This window comes from Canis lupus, chromosome 29 (assembly GCF_011100685.1).
Source record: "Canis lupus familiaris isolate Mischka breed German Shepherd chromosome 29, alternate assembly UU_Cfam_GSD_1.0, whole genome shotgun sequence".
In the NCBI taxonomy this organism is placed as follows: domain Eukaryota; kingdom Metazoa; phylum Chordata; class Mammalia; order Carnivora; family Canidae; genus Canis; species Canis lupus.
The window spans coordinates 4,333,767-4,356,697 of NC_049250.1; the positions used below are offsets into that span (position 1 = coordinate 4,333,767).

The 22,931-nt window shown below is 37.9% G+C and overlaps 1 protein-coding gene and 1 pseudogene across 7 annotated transcripts in view; both read right to left on the reverse strand.

Moving 5' to 3' along the window:
• ST18 (ST18 C2H2C-type zinc finger transcription factor) overlaps positions 1–22,931 on the reverse strand; it is a 145,591-nt gene that overhangs the window by 63,071 nt on the left and 59,589 nt on the right. For 5 of the 7 annotated variants that reach the window (XM_038579292.1, XM_038579290.1, XM_038579291.1 and 2 more), the window contains one exon: positions 3,073–3,272. The exons of 1 other annotated variant lie outside the window; for it this stretch is intronic. In XM_038579292.1, the coding sequence (XP_038435220.1) occupies positions 3,073–3,272 (200 nt within the window). Of the gene's footprint in view, positions 1–3,072; positions 3,273–3,678; positions 3,743–22,931 lie in introns of all 7 variants that reach the window. One more of the 7 variants, XM_038579293.1, reaches the window with a different exon arrangement.
• LOC119866782 lies at positions 18,219–18,409 on the reverse strand (annotated as a pseudogene).

Consider the following 22,931-nt stretch of genomic DNA (forward strand, 5'->3'; position numbering starts at 1 on the left):
TGACTTTCAATCAAAATCAATGACTCCTAAATTATAAATAAAATATGTAAAAATGAATAAACAGCAATAACAAGACAAAAACTAACAGGTAACCACACCTTGGCTTTCTCAGTACAACAGTGTAGGTCAGAAAATTCCTAAGGCACACTCCCCTGGAGCAGTCAGAGAGTTGGAGTTTACCTAGCACACCCCTTCCTCCCCCTGAAAACATTTCAAAGTGTGGACCAGGAGAAGAGGCTGGAGCTGGATGACACCTTCTATAACATAGAGTAAAATAATAAATGTTTTTGCTGGATATGAAAAAGTTCATATTTATTTATTTGCTTAAAACCAAAGTCTCTACTCCAAGGGGTCTGGTAATCCTAGAAAGTATATGCTAATGGATTCCCACATTATGTATCAGCTGTTCTGCTCAAAACAACTTTAAAAATTCCTCTGAAAATCACAAGTTTTGAGTTTGACTCCTTTAATATAACTGGATTTTTTACAATTGGATTTTAGTTCTGTTTCGGAAACTATCAAAATTACTTGTATAGATAAACTAGTTTTCCAGGTCTCTTGAATATGTAAATCTTGCTGGGAATAAAAGCACTAGAAAAAATGAATTTATCTTTCAAAGTTCTAAAACCAGTGTGGCTTATCCCTTATTTGCGCTTTGTTGAGAGATGTGTTAAAATGATCATCTCAGCCCCTAGAGTTCCTATAATTTTGACAGATATCTCTGAGTCAAGAGCATGAGCTTAGAAACTGAGGAGGGACTCCATACATTTGGCTAATCTCACTTCTCGGTAACCCGTCTTTTCCTTGTCTGTGTTGGGAAAACCTGAGCTTGTCCTACCTTCTGCTAGTACTTTGCAAGCTTGTATTCTGTTTGCCCCAGTGAAGAAGGTGTTATCTGTGTGTTTTTGTCTACTTTCTCTTCTATCACCATTAATGCCCACCTGCAGCTCTTTGAAAAACAGCTACTTCAGGGTATGAGACATAGTTTTGCCATTAAATGAATTCAGCTGTCCTATCTACTTTCTAAAGGTGGTCAGAGCATGGATGATTGGATTATGGAGCACGGTTAGCTGGGAAATAATTATTTTGCTTATCCTTCAATTGTGTCCTAATTATCTTCTTTTCAACACCTACAAGCTGCATTACCTTAAGCATTAAATCTCTTTGGTCTTCAATGATCTCATCTGTAAAATTGGGACCATAATCATGCATACCTCATGTCATTGTTGGGTGGATTAAATGATATAATTTATGTGCCTGGAATATATTAAGAATTCAAAAATAATGGCCACTACCACTATAATTTCAGCATATTCATTATTAGCAGTGCTTCCAGTGCTAAATATAAAAATAGATAACATTTGTGAACCTGCAAATAGATGTCCATCAGTGTTTGTAACTGAATGTTTCACTGAGTACATCTAGACAGTATATTTTCTAGGTTGATACTAAGCATCTACGATCATCACACGACTAACATAAAAGGCAGGAGGTCCAAAAAAAAAAATGCAGGAGGTCCAGTGGGCAGATACAGTCCTTGTCCCTAAGGCACTTACAAGAGTGTGTTGGTGTAAAAAGATGCCCATATAAAAAAAATACCCGGTGAATTAATGTCAACCAAATGAATTATGCCTCAAGTCTAACCACATCAATTCAAGGACCTTCCCTAATACTATATTCAAACGGCAATTTTCATAAATCCACAAAAATGACCAGCTCAAGGAAACAGAAACAGTCAAGGATGATTATAATTTACAGATAAGCTTTAAGCCATATGGTAAATTCAGAAAAGCCAGGACATTTGCTTAAACACTGTCAAATCAGCATACAACTTTGTTTTCACTACAGAATCTCAACTTACTTGCAAGCCAAGATTACTGAAGATCTAATGGTTGGGCTCTGACTTTTGTGCTCAGTCAGTGAGTATGCTTTTGTATCTTTTCTAGTAATTCCTATTGCTGTTACTCTAATTCTGTCTATAATAGATATTTATAATCTAAGAGCTCTTTGCCTTTGGTTTATTATACCTTTGGTTTATTATTATTCTTTTCAAATAACATCTTATTTAGTATGTTTTAATTCCTTAAAAAGTCACATTCAGAAAATAACTATTTCATAGAATAGATGTACACCTCATTTCATTTTCTAATCAGTCCAGCTTTTGATTTCCATTTTTTTCATAAATTTTTTAGATATTTTGCATATCCTTCAATTTCAGCCTCATGCACAAAGTAGTTGGTGATGGTCCAACTCCTGGAGGCACTATGACTACCAGGAACCTAATAGGAGTAACTGTAGACTGGGGAGAAACACATCCTAAAATTTCAAAGTAGTAACTACATATCACTTAGCATGCAAACAGTATTTCATGAGTGAGTGAAGAATCGAATTCATGAAATATAATGTGTGCCTAAAGATGATCGAAAATCATTTGTCTCAGAACTAATGGGCACAGTGATGCATTTTCTATAACACATCATTTTCCTACTGAAGAAGACACTAGGGTGCCAACTTCAGATCCCTTCTGCTAAGTCCATTTCTATAAGCATTTATATTAAAAATGGTGAAAAGATTAAGGTCACAAGCCATCTGCATTAGTCTGTGTTGCTATTATCAATTATATTTTTTGGGGGGCAAATAACACTCTGTTTATAAAACAAAAAATCAAATGCCTTATTTATATATGTCATAACTGAGATACCTTAAGCTTAAATATATCCTTTCATTTTTAGGGGTTCTTTCAGGGATAGACATCCATCCTATTAGGGAGTCAAGGTACTCTTTAACTTTAAGGCTTAGTATCTTTCATTTTCTTCAAAAAGAGGCACAGTCCAATTCTGTGCTTTTGAAAATGAACTCAGGCAAGGACTCTCTCCACAGCTTATATTTAGACTCTCTGCAGTTACTGATTTTAAAAAAATTGGTTCTTGGGAAATGGATGCTGAGTGAAATAAATGTTTGATTTTGCTTCCAAATGAGAATGTGCTTCTACAGCACACGGACTATATATTCTAAAGACCGAGGATTTGGTGTCAGGAAGTAGATAAAGTTTGTGCCACACCCGCTTGCTACCTGTGGCAGTGTGATCGCTGGCTTCTGCGAAGCCATCTTCCTCCTCCGCCTGGGTCCTGTCATCACATTCTTCTCTGCAGTCCAGGTTTGGGCTGTAGTGTCGGGGCTTCATTAGCAGGGATTTTCTCTTGTTGACTGGGACGCCCAAAGCCTGCTCTGCAGCTCTCCTCTTCTTCGCCATGGAGCAATCATATGCAGCACTGCAGTGATTGAGGCAAATTAAGAACATGGAGACTTTACTGCTACTTGTCATTTGATTTCCATGAAGTATAACCCAAAGCCTGTGGACCTAGGACTAAAGGTTTAGGGTGAGTTGTTGGCACTAACGAAAACAGCCCATCCATTGAATCTACTGAACTGTGTGGATTCTATTTTACTGCCTATCAGAAGAGTTAAAAAAAAAAAATTCATCCTTAATCCTGAGTAAGCATATGTTAATCTGTGCTTTGCTTGGCACTACATTAAATACCCAGGGAGGGATGAAACAAGATTTGCACTGGTTTGCTAATCCTAAGAAACAGCTAATGTGAAAAATATACCACCAGACACAAAAACACGTGTCCAGTATGGGTAAATCACAAGGTTTTACAAATAGTTGTTTGCTACCCAAACTGCTTATCTCTGCCACAGTTGCACATCAAACTTGAGATGCCACATCCTGAGCTTTGACCTGAAAAAGAAAAGCATAAAAGGAGGGGCAAGCTAGGAACATTATGTCAGCCCATATCCAGTCACACACACACACACACACACACACACACACACACACAAAATTAAAAAGGTGAAAAGATGCTACCTGGCATCCTGCCTTCTGATTCTCACACATTTGGCACACAGAACAAACAAATAAAAGGAGGAGAAATAAGATTGGATTTCATAAAAATGGACAACAGTTTATCCTTACTCCTGTCCTCATATGATTTTATTTGGAAATACTCCTGAAGGCGGCCTTTTCAAAGCAGATTTCCTACATAGAGCTCACTCAGAATTAATGCAGATCCTGAAGTTAAGACAAATATTCTCTTGGCAAGATCCAGGGAGACCAGAGGGTTTGGCCCACAGTGAATCTGTGAGAGATATTTATTAAAATGCCCTTTGAAGAAAAATGCAAGAGCTTTAGAAGCAAAAATGCAAACTAGAGAATCTTAGACTCAGTATTTGAGATATTACTTACTCTATCACATGCAAAAAAAAAGATTGGATACTCAGTAATATTATCAAATAGACAAAGGTCTTAAATTATCCTCTTGGATATATTAATGCAAAGATGGTGACCTGTTCCTAAAAATTGATTATAGTTGTTCAAGAATTCTTGAATTTAGGGACACCTGGCTTCCATGAAAGGGTGATGGAACAAGAAAATGTTAGATGCTGATCATGGAGCCTCCTGATCCCCATAGAAGTTATTGACATTCATCGAGGATCAGGCTAGTTTAAGAGTGGTGAGCACTGCACATTTCCTTGATCACATTGATGGCTACTGCCTATAGCCCATACAATCCCAATAAAAGTTTAAAAATGAAATGGACATAAAAAAAAAAAGCATACAGGACTTTTAATATGAAATGGAAATACTTTTAAACTAAAAAGAGAACATAAAAGTCCATTCAATAAATACACTGGATAATAAAATAGATAATTTCCATTATCTATTAACCATCAGGAGCAGGGATGCCTGGGTGGCTTTGTGGTTGAGCATCTGCCTTCAGTCCAGGGCTTGATTCTGGAGACTGGGGATCAAGTCCCACATTAGGCTCCTTGCATGGAGCCTGCTTCTCCCTCTGCCTGTGTCTCTGCCTCTCTCTCTCTCTCTCTGTGTGTGTGTGTCTCTCATGAATAAATACATAAAATCCTTAAAAAAAAAAAAGAATTCTTGAACTTAGAACAGTAGATTAAAAAAACTTCATAGGGAAAAGAAAGGGCTATTCCTTCCAGGAAAAAAAAAAAAAAAGAATCTGGAAGGAGAGAAAATCCTAGAGGTTAGAAATCTCTCAAAAAAGATTAAAAAGTGAATAATTTAAAATTCTCCTGAGGAAGAGAATACTGAAGTTCCCAAATAAACTAATTTCCCTTTGCAAAATCTCTCTGATGAGCCCAAATTTAAAGTGACTCTGTATAGAAGATGGAACAAAAGAGAATATAACCAGATGACTATGGGAGGAAAAACCTGCCTTTATATGAAGACTATAGACAGTGGAAACTTACATGGCCTACATATATGCTGGTTTGTCAAGGAAAAGTCTACAACATGCAGTTGTGATATATTGGGAGAAGGCATAAAGAAGCAGAGTTACCCTTATGCTAGTTTTCTTTGTCAAGGAGAAGACTGATCTTGGAAGGAAGAGGGACAGAGAAATATATCAAAAAGGATAAATTTCCTAGGTATGTGAGGAGAGTTTAAGGAGTTCCCCAAACTAGTTAAAGTCTTCTGAATCCAGTGAACTTCCATCAAAAATACTCAGAAAATATACAAGACCACTAAACTATTATCTCAAACCATCATGAGAGGCTCCTGGCAAATATCATTTAGGTATTAAACAGGGAAGAAAAGTAGATTCTAAAAACCAATTTAAGCATACACTCGTACTGGGAAAGAGACCAAGAAAGTTTATCAAAACAAAGATACCAGGGAACACTAACCAATAAGACCTTGGTGATGACTAGTTAATAAAGAACTGGTCAGTCAGAAAAATGTCATTTCTTTCTTTGATGTTTGATGAATGAGACTGAACATTTACTACCCATAAGACCCTTACAAACTTTGTCTTGTTAAGATTGTTATCAAAGCTCATTTACAAAGACAAATATCAGGCAGCCCAGGTGGCTCAGTGGTTTAGCGCCGCCTTCAGCCCAGGGCATGATCCCAGAGACCTGGGATCAAATCCCACATCAGGCTCCCTGCATGGACCCTGCTTCTCCCTCTGCCTGTGTCTGTGCCTCTCTGTATCTCTCATGAATAAATAAATAAAAACCTTTAAAAAAAATCAAGTATCATTCTCAAAATCATATATGATAATCAGTGGGGCTGATATTTGAATCCTAGGCTATTGGACCCCAAAGCTCATGCTCTCTCCTAAGTGTTGCCAAATTAAAACAAATTTCCATATGTATTTAACAACTGGGTGAAGTCAGACCTGGATCAACCAGCCACCTCTTTAACTGGAAGGAAGCTGCCTGTCACAGGGCTCTTTGCCCAGTGATTGAGGTGCAGATAAATAGGACACTCATCAGATCTGGAGATGATACTGAGTTTCAGCAAGGGAATGATGTTGCAAATCTAATTAAGCTCCCTCCCCCAAACGTCCATAGTCTGGAGTAGTAGAGTGAACTTAATGAGATGACATGTAATGGTAGTAAAAATCAAGTTCAGTGTTTAGGTCCAAATAATAACTGTGCAAGGATGAAGAGGATATGTAAGATTTTATCAAAAGTACAAATTTAGCTTAAAATAAATTATTGTTATTTGATTCTACGTATAAAGTTCCTTAAGTAATATTATCTGTATAATCTGGGAAAAATAATTGAATTTTTTGGAACACCAAATTCCTTATCCCTTGAATACAAGTAATTTCTACATCACATGTTGTGGATAGAGAAGATAACATCTGTCCTGGTAGTGGCTAAAATAGGTTAAGATAGAACTGTTCGGACTCCCAGGTCAGTGCTCCTGGACTCCACCAACATCAGGCTAATGCTGAGACAATGCAACATCACAAACTCTCCCAAGCACACTGTACAGATTTATGCCTGCTTGTATGTCCATAAATGCTTTCTAATTTTTTACATATTATTTACATTTATATAAATTGCATGATATTTACACATAGCATTTGCTTTAAATCTGACATTCTCTGCATTTCTCCATTGCAAAGTAGCCATGGTCCAGGAAGCATTTGGAGCTAAAATGAAAGGCTTTATAATAAATATTACCCTTTGTGTGTGCATGGAAAATGGTCCCTTTTCCTAGTTTTCCCTAAGGGCACACTATTTTGGCTTTATTGTGACACTTCACTGTGACACTGCAATGAGGGAAAGCCATGCTTTACATGTCACTGAAAGAAATGCCACAAAATGCTAACATATCTTCTCAAGGTTGCCAGAAATAATTTCCACTGGGTTGTGTTTTCCCATCTGTGAAGCTCTGAAATGTTAAGGAAATAAATGAGCTCTATTATCTATATTTTTCTAGTAGATGAGAAAGAAAGAGAAAAAATACACTCAGCCCTGCATTTATTGTTCTATTCAATCAAACTGTTGCTTTAAACATCCTGAGTCCTCCAGGGAACTTTATCAATGCACCAAATACCTTTCAACACCATATTTCATATCTGTGGCTTTGATTTTATTAAAATATCTTTGAAAGATCTGTATTTTTACTTGAGAGAAAATTTTGGTTATGTATTTGAGAAATGTTTCCATTTAGAAACTCAGATTCTAATTGGAAACAGTATTCCCTCTGATGACAACATATGGTGAAATTTTACTCAAAACAATGATTGAGAAACACAGCATTTAGATAACATTAATGATAGACCCAGTGCTGGAAGTATGTTTAGAAGTCAATTTTTTTTTTTTGTAGATTTCAAAAAAGAATAAAACAAATTAGGGAACTATGAATCCCCAAAATCTGTTCAATATACACTGGGATCTACAGTTTTCCAGTTTATTTTCCACATTAATAAATTCTCAATGCAAGTTACAAGAAGACATGTAACAAATTTAAAAATGCAGGTTTGGCAATATATATATACATTCTTAGTACACTCTCCCAAAAGAATAAAATAGAAAAAACAATGAAAACTATGAATCTCTGAGCCTAAGGAAACTATATGCTCCATTTCTGTGGAATATTCATAGTGGGTATTAAAAACAGATATCTTTTAATTAGGAAGAATACCACAGGCTTATAGAAAAGACCAAGAAGTATGAATTTGAATTAAGATGACTGGCAGAAAAAAAGGTATAATGATTTAAAAAGAAAAAAACTTAAACTATTATTATTTTCAGACATGATTTTATTTGAAGAAAATCCAAAAGATTCTACAGATAAAACATTAAAAGAAGGAAGCAAATATAATTAAGTCATTAAAAATTATTTGAACTTCTGTAAACCATCAATAAAAAATTAGAAAAATATTTTTAAAATAAAACCATTTATAATGCACAGAAATATAAATGCTTAGGAATAAATCTAACAAAAGATATATAAAACTTATGCAGACATTTAAAGAAAATTAAAGAACTGAATAGAGAAACATAAGAAGTGTATAGAATAAAAGATTCAGTATTGCAAGATTTCAATTCTCCCCAAATTTATATTAGATCCAACACAATCTCAAACAAAACCCCAAGAACAAATTTTTTTTAGAAATTAACCACTTAATTCTAAAATTTGTATGAAAATAAAAAGAATTAAGAATAGTATAAACCATCTTGAAGAATACAACAAAGTTGAAAGACTTTATAGTTGTGAATGTCAAAGTTTATCATAAACCTATTGTACTTGACATAGGGTGCTGTGCAAGCATAAACAGAGTAATGAAACAGAATAGATGTTCCATCCACTGGGTCTAGAAATAGGCTCACACATATATGGTCAATTTTTGACAATGATGTCATTGAGAAAAGGGTTGTTTCTTCAATGAATGGCACTGAGTCAACTGGATAGCTATCTGAAAAATAAAATGTTTTGACTCCTACCTTATAGTGTATACAATGAACAATTCCAGAAGAATTATGGATTTAAAAGACTAACAAGACAGTAGAAAAACCAAGCTACTGAGTGGGAGAAGGTATTTGCAATTTATCTTTATTTTTAAAAATGTATATACAGAATGTAAAAAGAATTATTGCAAATAAATAAGAAAATGGGAATCAATTTAAAAAGTGGGCAAAAGATGTGGGTAGGCACTTACAAAAGAACTGATAAACAAAATGAAAAGGTGTTTAGACTCTTTCAACACCACATAAATGCAAAAATATATATTGGCTTGCTGGCTAATAAAGTGATAACCAAAAGTGGAATCCTCTAAAACTTCTTCCTTCACATCACCAAAATAGTAAATCCAAAATCTTATATTCTAGATATATAATCTTATATTATATATATATATATATAATCTTATATTCTAGAAAGAAGAGTAACTATTACTTATATTCTAGAAGAGAAGAGTAACTATTACTGCTATCTCTAAACTTAGAGGATGTATGTAATTTTTTCATTAAATATACCAGTGCAGGCTCTAATAAGAATGTTCCGGAGGAGGGGCAAGACGGCGGAAGAGTAGGGTCCCCAGTCACCTGTCCCCACCAAATTACCTAGATAACCTTCAAATCATCCTGAAAATCTCCAAATTCGGCCTGAGATTTAAAGAGAGACCAGCTGGAATCTACAGTGAGAAGAGTTCGCGCTTCTATCAAGGTAGGAAGACGGGGAAAAAGAAAGAAAGAAACAAAAGGCCTCCAAGGGGGAGGGGCCCCGCGAGGAGCCGGGCTGAGGCCGGGGCGAGTGTCCCCAGGACAGGAGAGCCCCGTCCCGGAGGAGCAGGAGCTGCACCGACCTTCCCGGGGGAAAGGGGCTCGCGGGGAGGTGGAGCAGGACCCAGGAGGGAGGGGATGCCCTCGGGCTCCCGGGGACACCAACAGACACCTGCGCCCCGGGAGAGTGCGCCGAGCTCCCTAAGGGCTGCAGCGCGCACGGCGGGACCCGGAGCAGCTCGGGGGGCTCGGGGGCGGCTCCGCGGAGGGGGCTGCGGGGCGGGAGCAGCTGGGGGGGCTCGGGGGCGGCTCCGCGGAGGGGGCTGCGGGGCGGGAGCAGCTCGGGGGGCTCGGGGGCGGCTCCGCGGAGGGGGCTGCGGGGCGGGAGCAGCTCGGGGGGGCTCGGGGGCGGCTCCGCGGAGGGGGCTGCGGGGCGGGAGCAGCTCGGGGGGCTCGGGGGCAGCTCCGCGGAGGGGGCTGAGGGGTTGGAGCGCGAATCCAACAGCGCAGGCCCCGGAGCACAGGGCGCCGGGACACAGCCCAGGATCCGGCCTCCCCCCGGGACAGGCAGAGGCCGGGAGGGCCCGGGACAGCGAGGACGCTCCTGCCCCAGCTGAGCAGATCAGCGGCCCCGCCCCGGAGCCTCCAGGCCCTGCAGACGGAGAGCTCCGTGGTGACTGCGGGAGCTGACTCCAGGGCTGCAGAGCTGGCCCCGCCACTGCGGTTGTTCCTCCTGGGGCCTCACGGGGTGAACAACCCCCACTGAGCCCTGCACCAGGCAGGGGGCAGAGCAGCTCCCCCAAGTGCTAACACCTGAAAATCAGCACAACAGGCCCCTCCCCCAGAAGACCAGCTAGACGGACAAGTTCCAGGGGAAGTCAAGGGACTTAAAGTACACAGAATCAGAAGATACTCCCCCGTGTTTTGTTTTGTTTGTTTTGTTTTGTTTTGCTTTCTGATTTGTTTGCTTCCCCCATCCTTTTTTCCCCTTTATTTCATTTCTCTCTTTTTCTTCTCTCTTCTTTCTTTTTTCTTCCTTTTTTCTTTTTCTCTTTTCTTTCCTTCTTTCTCTCTTCTCTTTTTCTCCTTTTCCCAATACAACTTGTTTTTGGCCACTCTGCACTGAGCAAAATGACTAGAAGGAAAACCTCACCTCAAAAGAAAGAATCAGAAACAGTCCTCTCTCCCACAGAGTTACAAAATCTGGATTACAATTAAGTGTCAGAAAGCCAATTCGGAAGCACTATTATACAGCTACTGGTGGCTCTAGAAAAAAGCATAAAGGACTCAAGAGACTTCATGACTGCAGAATTTAGATCTAATCGGGCAGAAATTAAAAATCAATTGAATGGGATGCAATCCAAACTAGAAGTCCTAACGACGAGGGTTAACGGGGTGGAAGAACGAGTGAGTTACATAGAATACAAGTTGATGGTAAAGAGGGAAACTGAGGAAAAAAGAGACAAACAATTAAAAGACCATGACGATAGATTAAGGGAAATAAACGACAGCCTGAGGAAGAAAAACCTACGTTTAATTGGTGTTCCCGAGGGCGCCGAAAGGGACAGAGGGCCAGAATATGTATTTGAACAAATCATAGCTGAAAACTTTCCTGATCTGGGAAGGCAAACAGGCATTCAGATCCAGGAAATAGAGAGATCCCATCCTAAAATCAATAAAAACTGTTCAACACCTCGACATTTAATAGTTAAGCTTGCAAATTCCAAAGATAAAGGGAAGATCCTTAAAGCAGCAAGAGACAAGAAATCCCTGACTTTTATGGGGAGGAGTATTAGGGTAACAGCAAACCTCTCCACAGAGACCTGGCAGGCCAGAAAGGGCTGGCAGGATATATTCAGGGTCCTAAATGAGAAGAACATGCAACCAAGAATACTTTATCCAGCAAGGCTCTCATTCAGAATGGAAGGAGAGATAAAGAGCTTCCAAGACAGGCAGGAACTGAAAGAATATGTGACCTCCAAACCAGCTCTGCAAGAAATTTTAAGGGGGACTCTTAAAATTCCCCTTTAAGAAGAAGTTCAGTGGAACAATCCACAAAAACAAGGACTGAATAGATATCATGATGACACTAAACTCATATCTGTCAATAGTAACTGAATGTGAACGGGCTTAATGACCCCATCAAAAGGCGCAGGGTTTCAGACTGGATAAAAAAGCAGGACCCATCTATTTGCTGTCTACAAGAGACTCATTTTAGGCAGAAGGACACCTACAGCCTGAAAATAAAAGGTTTACCATTTACCATTCAAATGGTCTTCAAAAGAAATTAGCCATCCTTATATCAGATAAACTAAAATTTACCCCGAAGACGGTAGTGAGAGACGAAGAGGGACACTATATCATATTTAAAGGATCTATCCAACAAGAGGACTTAACAATCCTCAATATATATGCCCTGAATGTGGGAGCTGCAAATATATCAATCAATTAATAACCAAAGTGAAGAAATACTTAGATAACAATACACTTATACTTGGTGACTTCAATCTAGCTCTTTCTATACTCGATAGGTCTTCTAAGCACAACATCTCCAAAGAAACGAGAGCTTTAAATGATACACTGGACCAGATGGATTTCACAGATATCTACAGAACTTTACATCCAAAATCAACTGAATACACATTCTTCTCAAGTGCACATGGAACTTTCTCCAGAATAGACCACATACTGGGTCACAAATCGGGTCTGAACTGATACCAAAAGATTGGGATTGTCCCCTGCATATTCTCAGACCATCATGCCTTGAAATTAGAACTAAATCACAACAAGAAGTTTGGAAGGACCTCAAACACGTGGAGGTTAAGGACCATCCTGCTAAAAGATGAAAGGGTCAACCAGGAAATTAAGGAAGAATGAAAAAGATTCATGGAAACTAATGAGAATGAAGATACAACCGTTCAAAATCTTTGGGATGCAGCAAAAGCAGTCCTAAGGGGGAAATACATCGCAATACAAGCATCCATTCAAGAACTGGAAAGAACTCGGGATCCCTGGTTGGAGCAGCGGTTTGGCGCCTGCCTTTGGCCTGGGGCGCGATTCTGGAGACCCGGGATCGAGTCCCACGTCGGCCTCCCGGTGCATGGAGCCTGCTTCTCTCTCTGCCTGTGTCTCTGCCTCTCTCTCTCACTGTGTGCCTATCAATAAAAAAAAAAAAAAAAAAAAGAACTGGAAAGAACTCAAATACAAAAGCTAACCCTACACATAAAGGAGCTAGAGAAAAAACAGCAGATAGATCCTACACCCAGCAGAAGAAGAGAGTTAATAAAGATTCCAGCAGAACTCAACGAAATCGGGACCAGAAGAACTGTGGAACAGATCAACAGAACCAGGAGTTGGTTCTTTGAAAGAATTAATAAGATAGATAAACCACTAGCCAGCCTTATTAAAAAGAAGAGAGAGAAGACTCAAATTAATAAAATCATGAATGAGAAAGGAGAGATCACTACCAACACCAAGGAAATACAAACGATTTTAAAAACATATTATGAACAGCTATACGCCAATAAATTAGGCAATCTAGAAGAAATGGACGCATTCCTGGAAAGCCACAAACTACCAAAACTGGAACAGGAAGAAATAGAAAACCTGAACAGGCCAATAACCAGGGAGGAAATTGAAGCAGTCATCAAAAACCTCCCAAGACACAAAAGTCCAGGGCCAGATGGCTTCCCAGGGGAATTCTATCAAATGTCTAAAGAAGAAACCATACCTATTCTACTAAAGCTGTTGGGAAAGATAGAAAGAGATGGAGGACTTCCTAAGTCGTTCTATGAGGCCAGCATCACCTTAATTCCAAAACCAGACAAAGACCCCACCAAAAAGGAGAATTACAGACCAATATCCCTGATGAACATGGATGAAAAAATTCTCAACAAGATACTAGCCAATAGGATCCAACAATACATTAAGAAAATTATTCACCATGACCACGTAGGATTTATCCCCAGGACACAAGGCTGGTTCAACACCCGTAAATCAATCAATGTGATTCATCATATCAGCAAGAGAAAAACCAAGAACCATATGATCCTCTCATTAGATGCAGAGAAAGCATTTGACAAAATACAGCCTCCATTCCTGATCAAAACTCTTCAGAGTGTAGGGATAGAGGGAACATTCCTCAACATCTTAAAAGCCATCTACCAAAAGCCCACAGCAAATATCATTCCAATGGGGAAGCACTGGGAGCCTTTCCCCTAAGATCAGGAATAAGACAGGGATGTCCACTCTCACCACTGCTATTCAACATAGTACTAGAAGTCCTAGCTTCAGCAATCAGGCAACAAAAAGAAATAAAAGGCATTCAAATTGGCAAAGAAGAAGTCAAACTCTCCCTCTTCGCTGGTGACATAATACTCTACATAGAAAACCCAAAAGCCTCCACCCCAAGATTGCTAGAACTCATACAGCAATTTGGTAGCATGGCAGGATACAAAATCAATGCCCCGAAATCAGTGGCATTTCTATACACTAACAATGAGACTGAAGAAAGAGAAATTCAGGAGTCAATCCCATTTACAATTGTACCCAAAAGCATAAGATACCTAGGAATAAACCTAACCAAAGAGGGAAAGGATGTATAGCTTAAAATCCATAGAACACTTCTGAAAGAAATTGAGGAAGACACAAAGAGATGGAAAAATATTGCATGCTCATGGATTGGAAGAATTAATATTGTGAAAATGTCAATGTTACCCAGGGCAATGTACACGTTTAATGCAATCCCTATCAAAATACCATGGACTTTCTTCAGAGAGTTAGAACAAAATATTTTAAGATTTGTGTGGAATCAGAAAAGACCCCGAATAGCCAGGGGAATTTTAAAAAAGAAAACCATATCTGGGGGCATCACAATGCCAGATTTCAGGTTGTACTACAAAGCTGTGGTCATCAAGACAGTGTGGTACTGGCACAAAAACAGACACATAGATCAATGGAACGGAATAGAGAACCCAGAAGTGGACCCTGAACTTTATGGTCAACTAATATTTGATAAAGGAGGAAAGACTATCCACTGGAAGAAAGACAGTCTCTTCAATAAATGGTGCTGGGAATATTGGACATCCACATGCAGAAGAGTGAAACTAGACCACTCTCTTTCACCATACACAAAGATAAACTCAAAATGGATGAAAGATCTAAATGTGAGACAAGATTCCATCAAAATCCTGGAGGAGAACACAGGCAACACCCTTTTTGAACTCGGCCACAGTAACTTCTTGCAAGATACATCCACGAAGACAAAAGAAACAAAAGCAAAAATGTATTATTGGGACTTCATCAAGATAAGAAGCTTTTGTGCAGCAAAGGATACAGTCAACAAAACTAAAAGACAACCTACAGAATGGGAGAAGATATTTGCCAATGACCTATCAGATAAAGGGCTAGTTTCCAAGATCTATAAAGAACTTATTAAACTCAACAGCAAAGAAACAATCCAATCATGAAATGGGCAAAAGACATGAACAGAAATCTCACAGAGGAAGACATAGACATGGCCAACACGCACATGAGAAAATGTTCCACATCACTGGCCATGAGGGAAATACAAATCAAAACCACCATGAGATACCACCTCACACCAGTGAGAATGGGGAACATTAACAAGGCAGGAAACCATAAATGTTGGAGAGGATGCGGAGAAAAGGGAACCCTCTTGCACTGTTGGTGGGAATGTGAACTGGTGCAGCCACTCTGGAAAACTGTGTGGAGGTTCCTCAAAGAGTTAAAAATAGATCTGCCCAATGACCCTGCAATTGCACTGTTGGGGATTTACCCCAAAGATTCAGATGCAGTGAAAAGCCAGGACACCTGCACCCCGATGTTTCTAGCAGCAATGTCCACAATAGCCAAACTGTGGAAGGAGCCTCGGTGTCCATCAAAAGATGAATGGATAAAGAATATGTGGTCTATGTATACAATGGAATATTCCTCAGCCATTAGAAACGACAAATACCCACCATTTGCTTCAACGTGGATGGAACTGGAGGGTATTATGCTGAGTGAACTAAGTAAATTGGAGAAGGACAAACATTATATGTTCTCATTCATTTGGGGAATATACATAATAGTGAAAGGGAAAATAAGGGAAGGGAGAAGAAATGTGTGGGAAATATCAGAAAGGGAGACAGAACATGAAGACTCCTAACTCTGGGAAAGGAACTAGGGGTGGTGGAAGGGGAGGAGGGCAGGGGGTGGGGGTGAATGGGTGACGGGCACTAAGGGGGGCACTTGACAGGATGAGCACTGGGTGTTATTCTGTATGTTGGCAAATTGAACACCAATAAAAAATAAATTTATTAAAATAAATAATAAATAAATAAATAAATAAATAAATAAAATAAACATTTAAAAAATATATTCCTGGTAATTAATAGTAGACCACCACAAACTCAAAAAATAGTTCTAATACAGCAGCTAGCTGGAATATTTGCTTCAGAAGATTAACACAGACTCAAATATGTATTTTTCAGTCACTGACATGGCAAATATGTTCTATCTCATGTCTATCAGGTAGCAGAACCAAGACCAGTCCAGCATTCCAATGATAAGGAAAAGTGGAGATCTAAAGTCTTGCTAAAGACTACACATTCTGCTGCCCTTGATCACAATGCAGCCTGAATAATCTAAACATTCCACAAAATATCACATTGGTAAATTATGTTGATGACACCATACTAACAAGAATAAGTAATCAGAAGAATCAAGTACTTTGGAAGTTTTGGCAAGACATCTGTGTTCTAGAGGATGTAAGATAAACCAACAAAAATTCAGTGGCACACTGTATTAGTGAAGTTTTTTGGGGATCAGTGGACTGGAGCATTCTGGCTATTACCATTTATAATAAATGACAAATTATTGCATCTCACACTTTCCACCACTGAGATGGAGGCACAATGCCAGATTAGCCTCTTTAGATTTTTTGGGCAGCATATTCCACACTTGGGAATATCATCTGGACCCATGCATTGAGTGACAAGAGGGGTGGAAAGCTTTGAAAGGGCTGCAGAGCTGACCCAAGCTACACTGAGGATAGTCTTGCTGGTTGGATATAAAACCCAATAGAGCCTATGGGATGTTTAGAGGTACCCGTGACAAAAGAAAAACATATTAATGGAGTTTATGGCAAGATAATGGAAGAATCACGGACTTCTGGAGCAAAGTCATGACATTGCAGCAAAGAATTTTAAATTACTTGAAAAACAGCTCTAGCAGAGATCAAATCTCTGACCTTGAGACCAGAGCTGGCCATCATGAACTGGTTTCTGTTAATCTACCAAGTCATGATGTCAAGTAGGCCTGGAAGTAATCCATCGTAAAATGAAAGGTCCAATATTGGGCTGAAGCAATATTTCCTGTAGAGGAAACAAGCAAGATGAATGAGTAGAACTACATGACATCCACCACTATGGTGGCAGTACCTCACCCCCAGCTGCCACAGATGAACCTGAATAGCAAATACAAAGAAAGAAAAAGAATTAACTTGATTTATAAGTGAGTTAACAAAGCATCTGAGTGCAATTTGAGAATAGCCTTCAGGTCACCACTTAAGAGTGGCTCTCAAAGGGATAGAGTAAAGAAATCTCCCCAGTGGGCAGAGCTACCGGGCAGGGCAGCAATGTAACTGGTCCTCCATTTTGCATGAAGAGAGAAATTGCCAAGGTAAGAAAATATATGCACCCACAGGCAAAGAGAATAGTTTAGGTAGTCAGGTGGGGACAGAAAGGAATGGTTTAGCTGGAAGATCAGCGACAAGGTCTGAGGAAGAGGTATGTGGGTGGACTTATGAAAGTCAGGGTGAAATGTGAAGGCCTTTGTCTTGCATGATCACACCCACCACAGAGCACTTACCAAAGCATTAAACCATCATCCAGATAGAATGGCCTGATCAGAAGTTAGCCAGCCTCTGTCTCCAGCTATCATATGCTGTTGCAATGGAGTCATTAATGGAGTAGAGTCAAGGGTAGGGAATGAGGCATTGAACAGACCCAAAATATGGATTCCCACTAAGACTGATTTAGCTACTCTCACAGTCCAGTCTGTCATCAAAGGAAATAAATGGCATACACACAATATGACACTATCCTTTGAGATGACCAACCAACCACTAGGCTCTTTTTATTCTGGAAGGGGTAGTAATTCAACTTGACTGGAATTACACGTTATGGATATGGATTTGCTTTTCTTGCCTTTAGGGCCTCAGGTAGTACCACACTATCTGAGGGCTTACAGAACATCTGTTCTACCAACAAGAAATTGTCGTACATCTCATTGGACCAAGAGATCTTGTTAGGAAGATGACTATGGGAACAAAATAATTGGATACACTGCCATTATCACTTCCAAACATTGCAGAAATTTCTGGCCTGATGAAATGATACAATGGCTTCTTAAAGGCATAGTTGAGATGCTACCTTTGGAGGTAATACCTTGCCAAGATGAAACCATACGGCATTTGGTTTTCTCTTGCTTCTGACTTATTTCACTTAGCATAACACCCTCCAGGTCCATCCATATTGTTATAAATACAAGATTTCATCTTTTTTATGGATGAGTAGCATTCCATGGAGTGTGTGCATGCATGTGTGCATGACATCATCTTTATCCATTCATTCATTGCTAGATAACTTTGTTTCCATATCTTGGCTACTGTGAATAGTGTTGCAAAGAACAGAGAGGTGCATATATCTTTTTGAATTAGTGTTTTTATTTTCTTAAAATAGGTAACGAGAAGTGGAATTGTTGGATCATATGGTAATTCTATTTTTAGTTTTTCAATTAGCAATAATCGCACCTCGGATAAACCTCATTGGCTACGATACTGCCACTGCGCAAAGCTTATTTTTAGTTTTTTGAGGAATCTCATTTCTGTTTTCTGTAGGGGGTCCACCAATTTACATTCCCACAAACAGTGCACAAGTCTAACTTTTTCCGCACCTCCTCATCAACACTTGTTATTTCTTTGTTGTTGTTGTTGTTGTTGTTGTTATTTCTTATCTTTTTTTATAATAGCCATCCTGACAGGTGTGGGATGATATATCATTGTGGTTTTGGTTTTATTTCCCTGATGATTAATGATGTTGAGCATCCTTTAATATGTTTCTTGGCCAACTATATATCTTTGGAAACATGTCTATTCAGATCTCTGCCCATTTTTAAATTGGATTGATGTGTTTTGTTGTTGTTCCTGTGATTGAATGGCATGAATTCGCTATATCTTTTGGATATTAATCCCTTAGCGGGCACACGATTGGCAAATATCTTCTCTCACTGAATAGGTTGCCTTTATGTTGGCTTGATGATTTCCTTCACTGCACAGAAGTTTTTTAGTTTGATGTAGTGCTATTTGTTATTTTGCTTTTGTTGACATTGCCTTTGGAGTCAGATCCAAAAATATTGCCAAAAGCAATGCCAAGGAGCTAACTGCCTATGTTTTCTTCTAGGAATTTTGTGGGTTTGGGTCCTATATTCAAGGCTTTAAAACATTTTTTAGTTAATGTGTATGGTACAAGATAGTGATAGTTTCATCTTTTGGCATGTGGCTGTCCAGTTTATTCAACAGCATGTATTGAAGAGACAGTCCTTTCTCCATCGTATATTATTAAGCAATTATTATTGCTTCCTTTGTCATTAATTAACTCACCATATATGTACAGGTTTATTTTTGGCCTCTCCATTCTGTTCCACTGATGAATGTTTCTGTTTTTATGCCAATATCATAATGTTTTGATTACTATAGCCTTGTAATATAGTTTGAAATCAGGCAGTGTGATGCCTTCAGCATTGTTCTTCTTCAAGATTGCTTTGACTCTTCAGGATGTTTTGTGGTTTCATACAGATTTTAGGATTTTTTTCTATTTCTGTGAAAAATGTCATTGGAATTTTGAGAAGAATTGCATTGAATCTGTAAAGTGCTTCAGGCCATGTGGATTTTTTAACAATATGAATTCTTGCAATCCATGAGCATGGGATATCTTTCCATTTACTTGTGTCTTCTTCAATTTACTTCATCAATGTCTTGTAGTTTTAAAGTACAGGTGTTTTCATCTCCTTGATTAAATTCAGCCATAGATATTTTTAAAATGCAATTGTAAGTAAGAATTTTTTTTAAAAATTTCTCTTTCTGATAATTTGTTGTTAGTGTATAAAAACACAACAGATTTTTATATATTGATTTAATATTCTGCAACTTTCCCGAATTTATTAGTTCTGTTTTTTTGGTGAAGGTTTTAGAAAGGTTTTCTATGTATAGTATTATGTGATCTGAAAATAGTGATAGTTTAACATCTTCCTACCAATTTGGATGGTCTTAGTTTATTTTTCTTGTTTGATTGCTGTGGCTAAGATTTCCAGTACTATGTTGAATAAAAGTGGTGAAAGTGGGCACCTTGCCCTACTCCTGATCTTAGAGGACAAGCTCTCAGTTTTTCACCATTGAGTATGGTGTTATTTGTGTACTTGTCATATATGGCCTTTATTACATTGAAGTACGTTCCTTCTATACCTGCTTTGTTGAGCATTTTTAGCATAAATGTATGTGTTTTCTCAAATGCTTTTCTGCATTGATTGAGATGATCATAAGATTTTTTTTATCCTTCATTTTGTTAATGTAGGATATCACATTGATTTATATATGGGTGGAGAACCATCCTTGAGTCCCTGAAATATATCCCACTTGATCACACTGTACAATCTTTTTTATGTATTGATGAATTCAGTTTGCTAATATATTTGTTGAGGATTTTTGCATCTGTGTTTATCAGGGATTTTAGACTATAATTTTCTTTTTTTTGTGTGTTTTGTCCTTGTCCATTTCTTTGTAACCAGGTAATTCTGACTTTGTAAAATGAGTTTGGAAATACTCCCTACTCTTCAATGTTTTGGATAATTTGGGAAGGATAACTATTGAATCTTCTTTGAATATTTGGTAAAATTCACCAGTGAAGCCACCTGGTACTGGACTTTTGTTTGTTGGGAGGTTTTTTATTACCACTTCAATATCCTTAATAATTGGTTTATTCAGATTTCCTATTTTTTCATGATTCATTCTCAGAAGATTTTGTGTTTCTAAGAATTTATTGATTTCTTCTAGTTTGTCATTTGTTGGCATATAATTGCTCACAGTAGTCTCTTACGATCCTTTGTATTTCTTTGGTATCAGTTGTAACTTTCCGTTTTTCATTTCTGATATTAATTTGAGCCCTCTTTTTTTTTCTTAGTGAGTCTCACTAAGAGTTTATCAATCTTGTTTCTCTTTTCAAAGAACCAGCTCTTGGGTTCACTGATCTTTTCTATTCCATTTATTTCTGCTCTGATCTTTATTATTTCCTTCCATCTTTTCATTAACTTTGGACTTCATTTGTTTCTTTTTTTCCCAGTTCACTTAGTGTAAAGTAAAATTGTTTATTTGAGATTTTAGGTGTAAAGTTGGATTCTTTGAGATTTTTCTTGTTTCCTGAGGTAGGCCTGAAGTGCAATGAATTTCCATCTTAAAACTGCTTTTGTTCTTCCCAAAGGTTTTGGTATGTTGTATTTTCATTTTCATTGTCTCAGGTTTTTATTGTTAATTTCTCCTTTGATTTCTTCATTGACCCATTGGTTGTCCAGTAGCATGTTGTTTAATCTTCACGTATTTGTGATTTTTTTCCCAGTTTGTTTTCTGTGATTGATTTCCAGTTTCACACCATTGTGGTATGAAAAGATGCTTGATGTGATTTCAGTCTTCTTAAATTTATTTGGACTTGTTTTGTGGCCTAACATATGATCGATCCTGGAGAAAGTTCCATATGCCCTTGAGAAGAATGTGTCTTCTGCTGCTTTTGGATGGAATGTTTTGTTTAATCCATCTGGTCTAATGTGTCAATGCTTCCTTCCTGGTCTTCTGTCTGGATGATTAATCTGTTGATGTTCATAGGTGTTAGCATCCTCTAATACTGCTGTATCACCATTGATTTCTCCTTTGATGTCTGTTAATATCTGCTTTGCATAATTTGGTGCTCCTATGTATGACACATAAATATTTTTAGATGTTATATTTTCTTGCTGCATTGACCCTTTTGTCATTATGTAATGCCCAGCTTATTTTTTACTACAGTCTTTAAGTCTATTTTATTTGAAATAAGTACAGCTTTTCATTTGTTTTTTTTTTTCCATCTGCATAAAACATCTTTCTCTATTACTTCACTTTCAGCCTGTGTGTTTCCTTACATCTGAGTCTCTTGGAGAAAGCATAAAGATGGATCTTCTTCTTTTAATACATTCATCCATTCTATGTCTTTTGATTGAACTATTTAGTCCATTGTATTTAAAGTAATTATGGATAGATATGTACCTATTGCCATTTTGTTCACTGTTTTTTTTGGCTGTTTTGTATTCTTGTCTGTTCCATTTTTCCTTTCTTTCTTTCTTTCTTCCATTGTGGTTTGATGCCTTTCTTTAGTGTTACTTTTAGATTGCTATCCCATTGTTTTTTGTGTATCTACTATAGATTTTTGCTTTGTGGTTACCATGAAGCTTACATATATGAACATATATAGACTAGTCTATTTTAAGTTGATAGCAAGTTGAATTTGAACTAAACTGCGTTTTTATTCCCTACTCCCACATTTTATGTTTTTGATGTCACATTTCATATTTTTATTTTGTCTATTTCTTTTTTTTAAGATTTATTTATTCATTTTAGACAGAGAGGTAGGGGGAGAGGGATCATGGAGGAGTTGGGGCAGAAGGAGAGGGAGAGAATCTGAGACAGACTCCTACCTGAGCTCAAAGCCCAGTGCAGGATTTGATTGCACAACCCATGAGATCATGACCTGAGCTGAAATCACAAGTCAGATGCTCAACTGACTGAGCCACCTAGGTGCCTCTATTTTGTCTATTTCTTAACCAAGTTTTATACTTATAATTATTTTTTTGCCCGTCTTGTCTTTTAACCTTCATGCTAGCTTTATGATTACTGATTTCACTATATATTTACCTTTACCAATGAGCTTTTATTTCCATGTTTTCTTGTTATGATTAGCATTCTTTTTTTCAGCTTAAAGAAGACCCTTTAACATTTCTTGTATGGCAAGTTTAGTGGTGATGAACTACTTTAGTTTTCACTTGTCTGGAAAACACTTTATCTTTCTATTAATTTTGAATGATAACCTTACCAGGTATAATATCCTTGGCTAGAAGTTTTTGCTTTCAGCATTTTTAATATATCATGGGATGCCTCTCTGAGCTGCAAAATTTCTGCTGAAAAATCTGCTCATAGTTTTAAGGAGTTTTCCTTATACATAACAAATTGTTTTTCTCTTGCTGTTTTTAAGATTCTGTCACTATCACTAACCTTTGACATTTTAATTATGATGTATCTT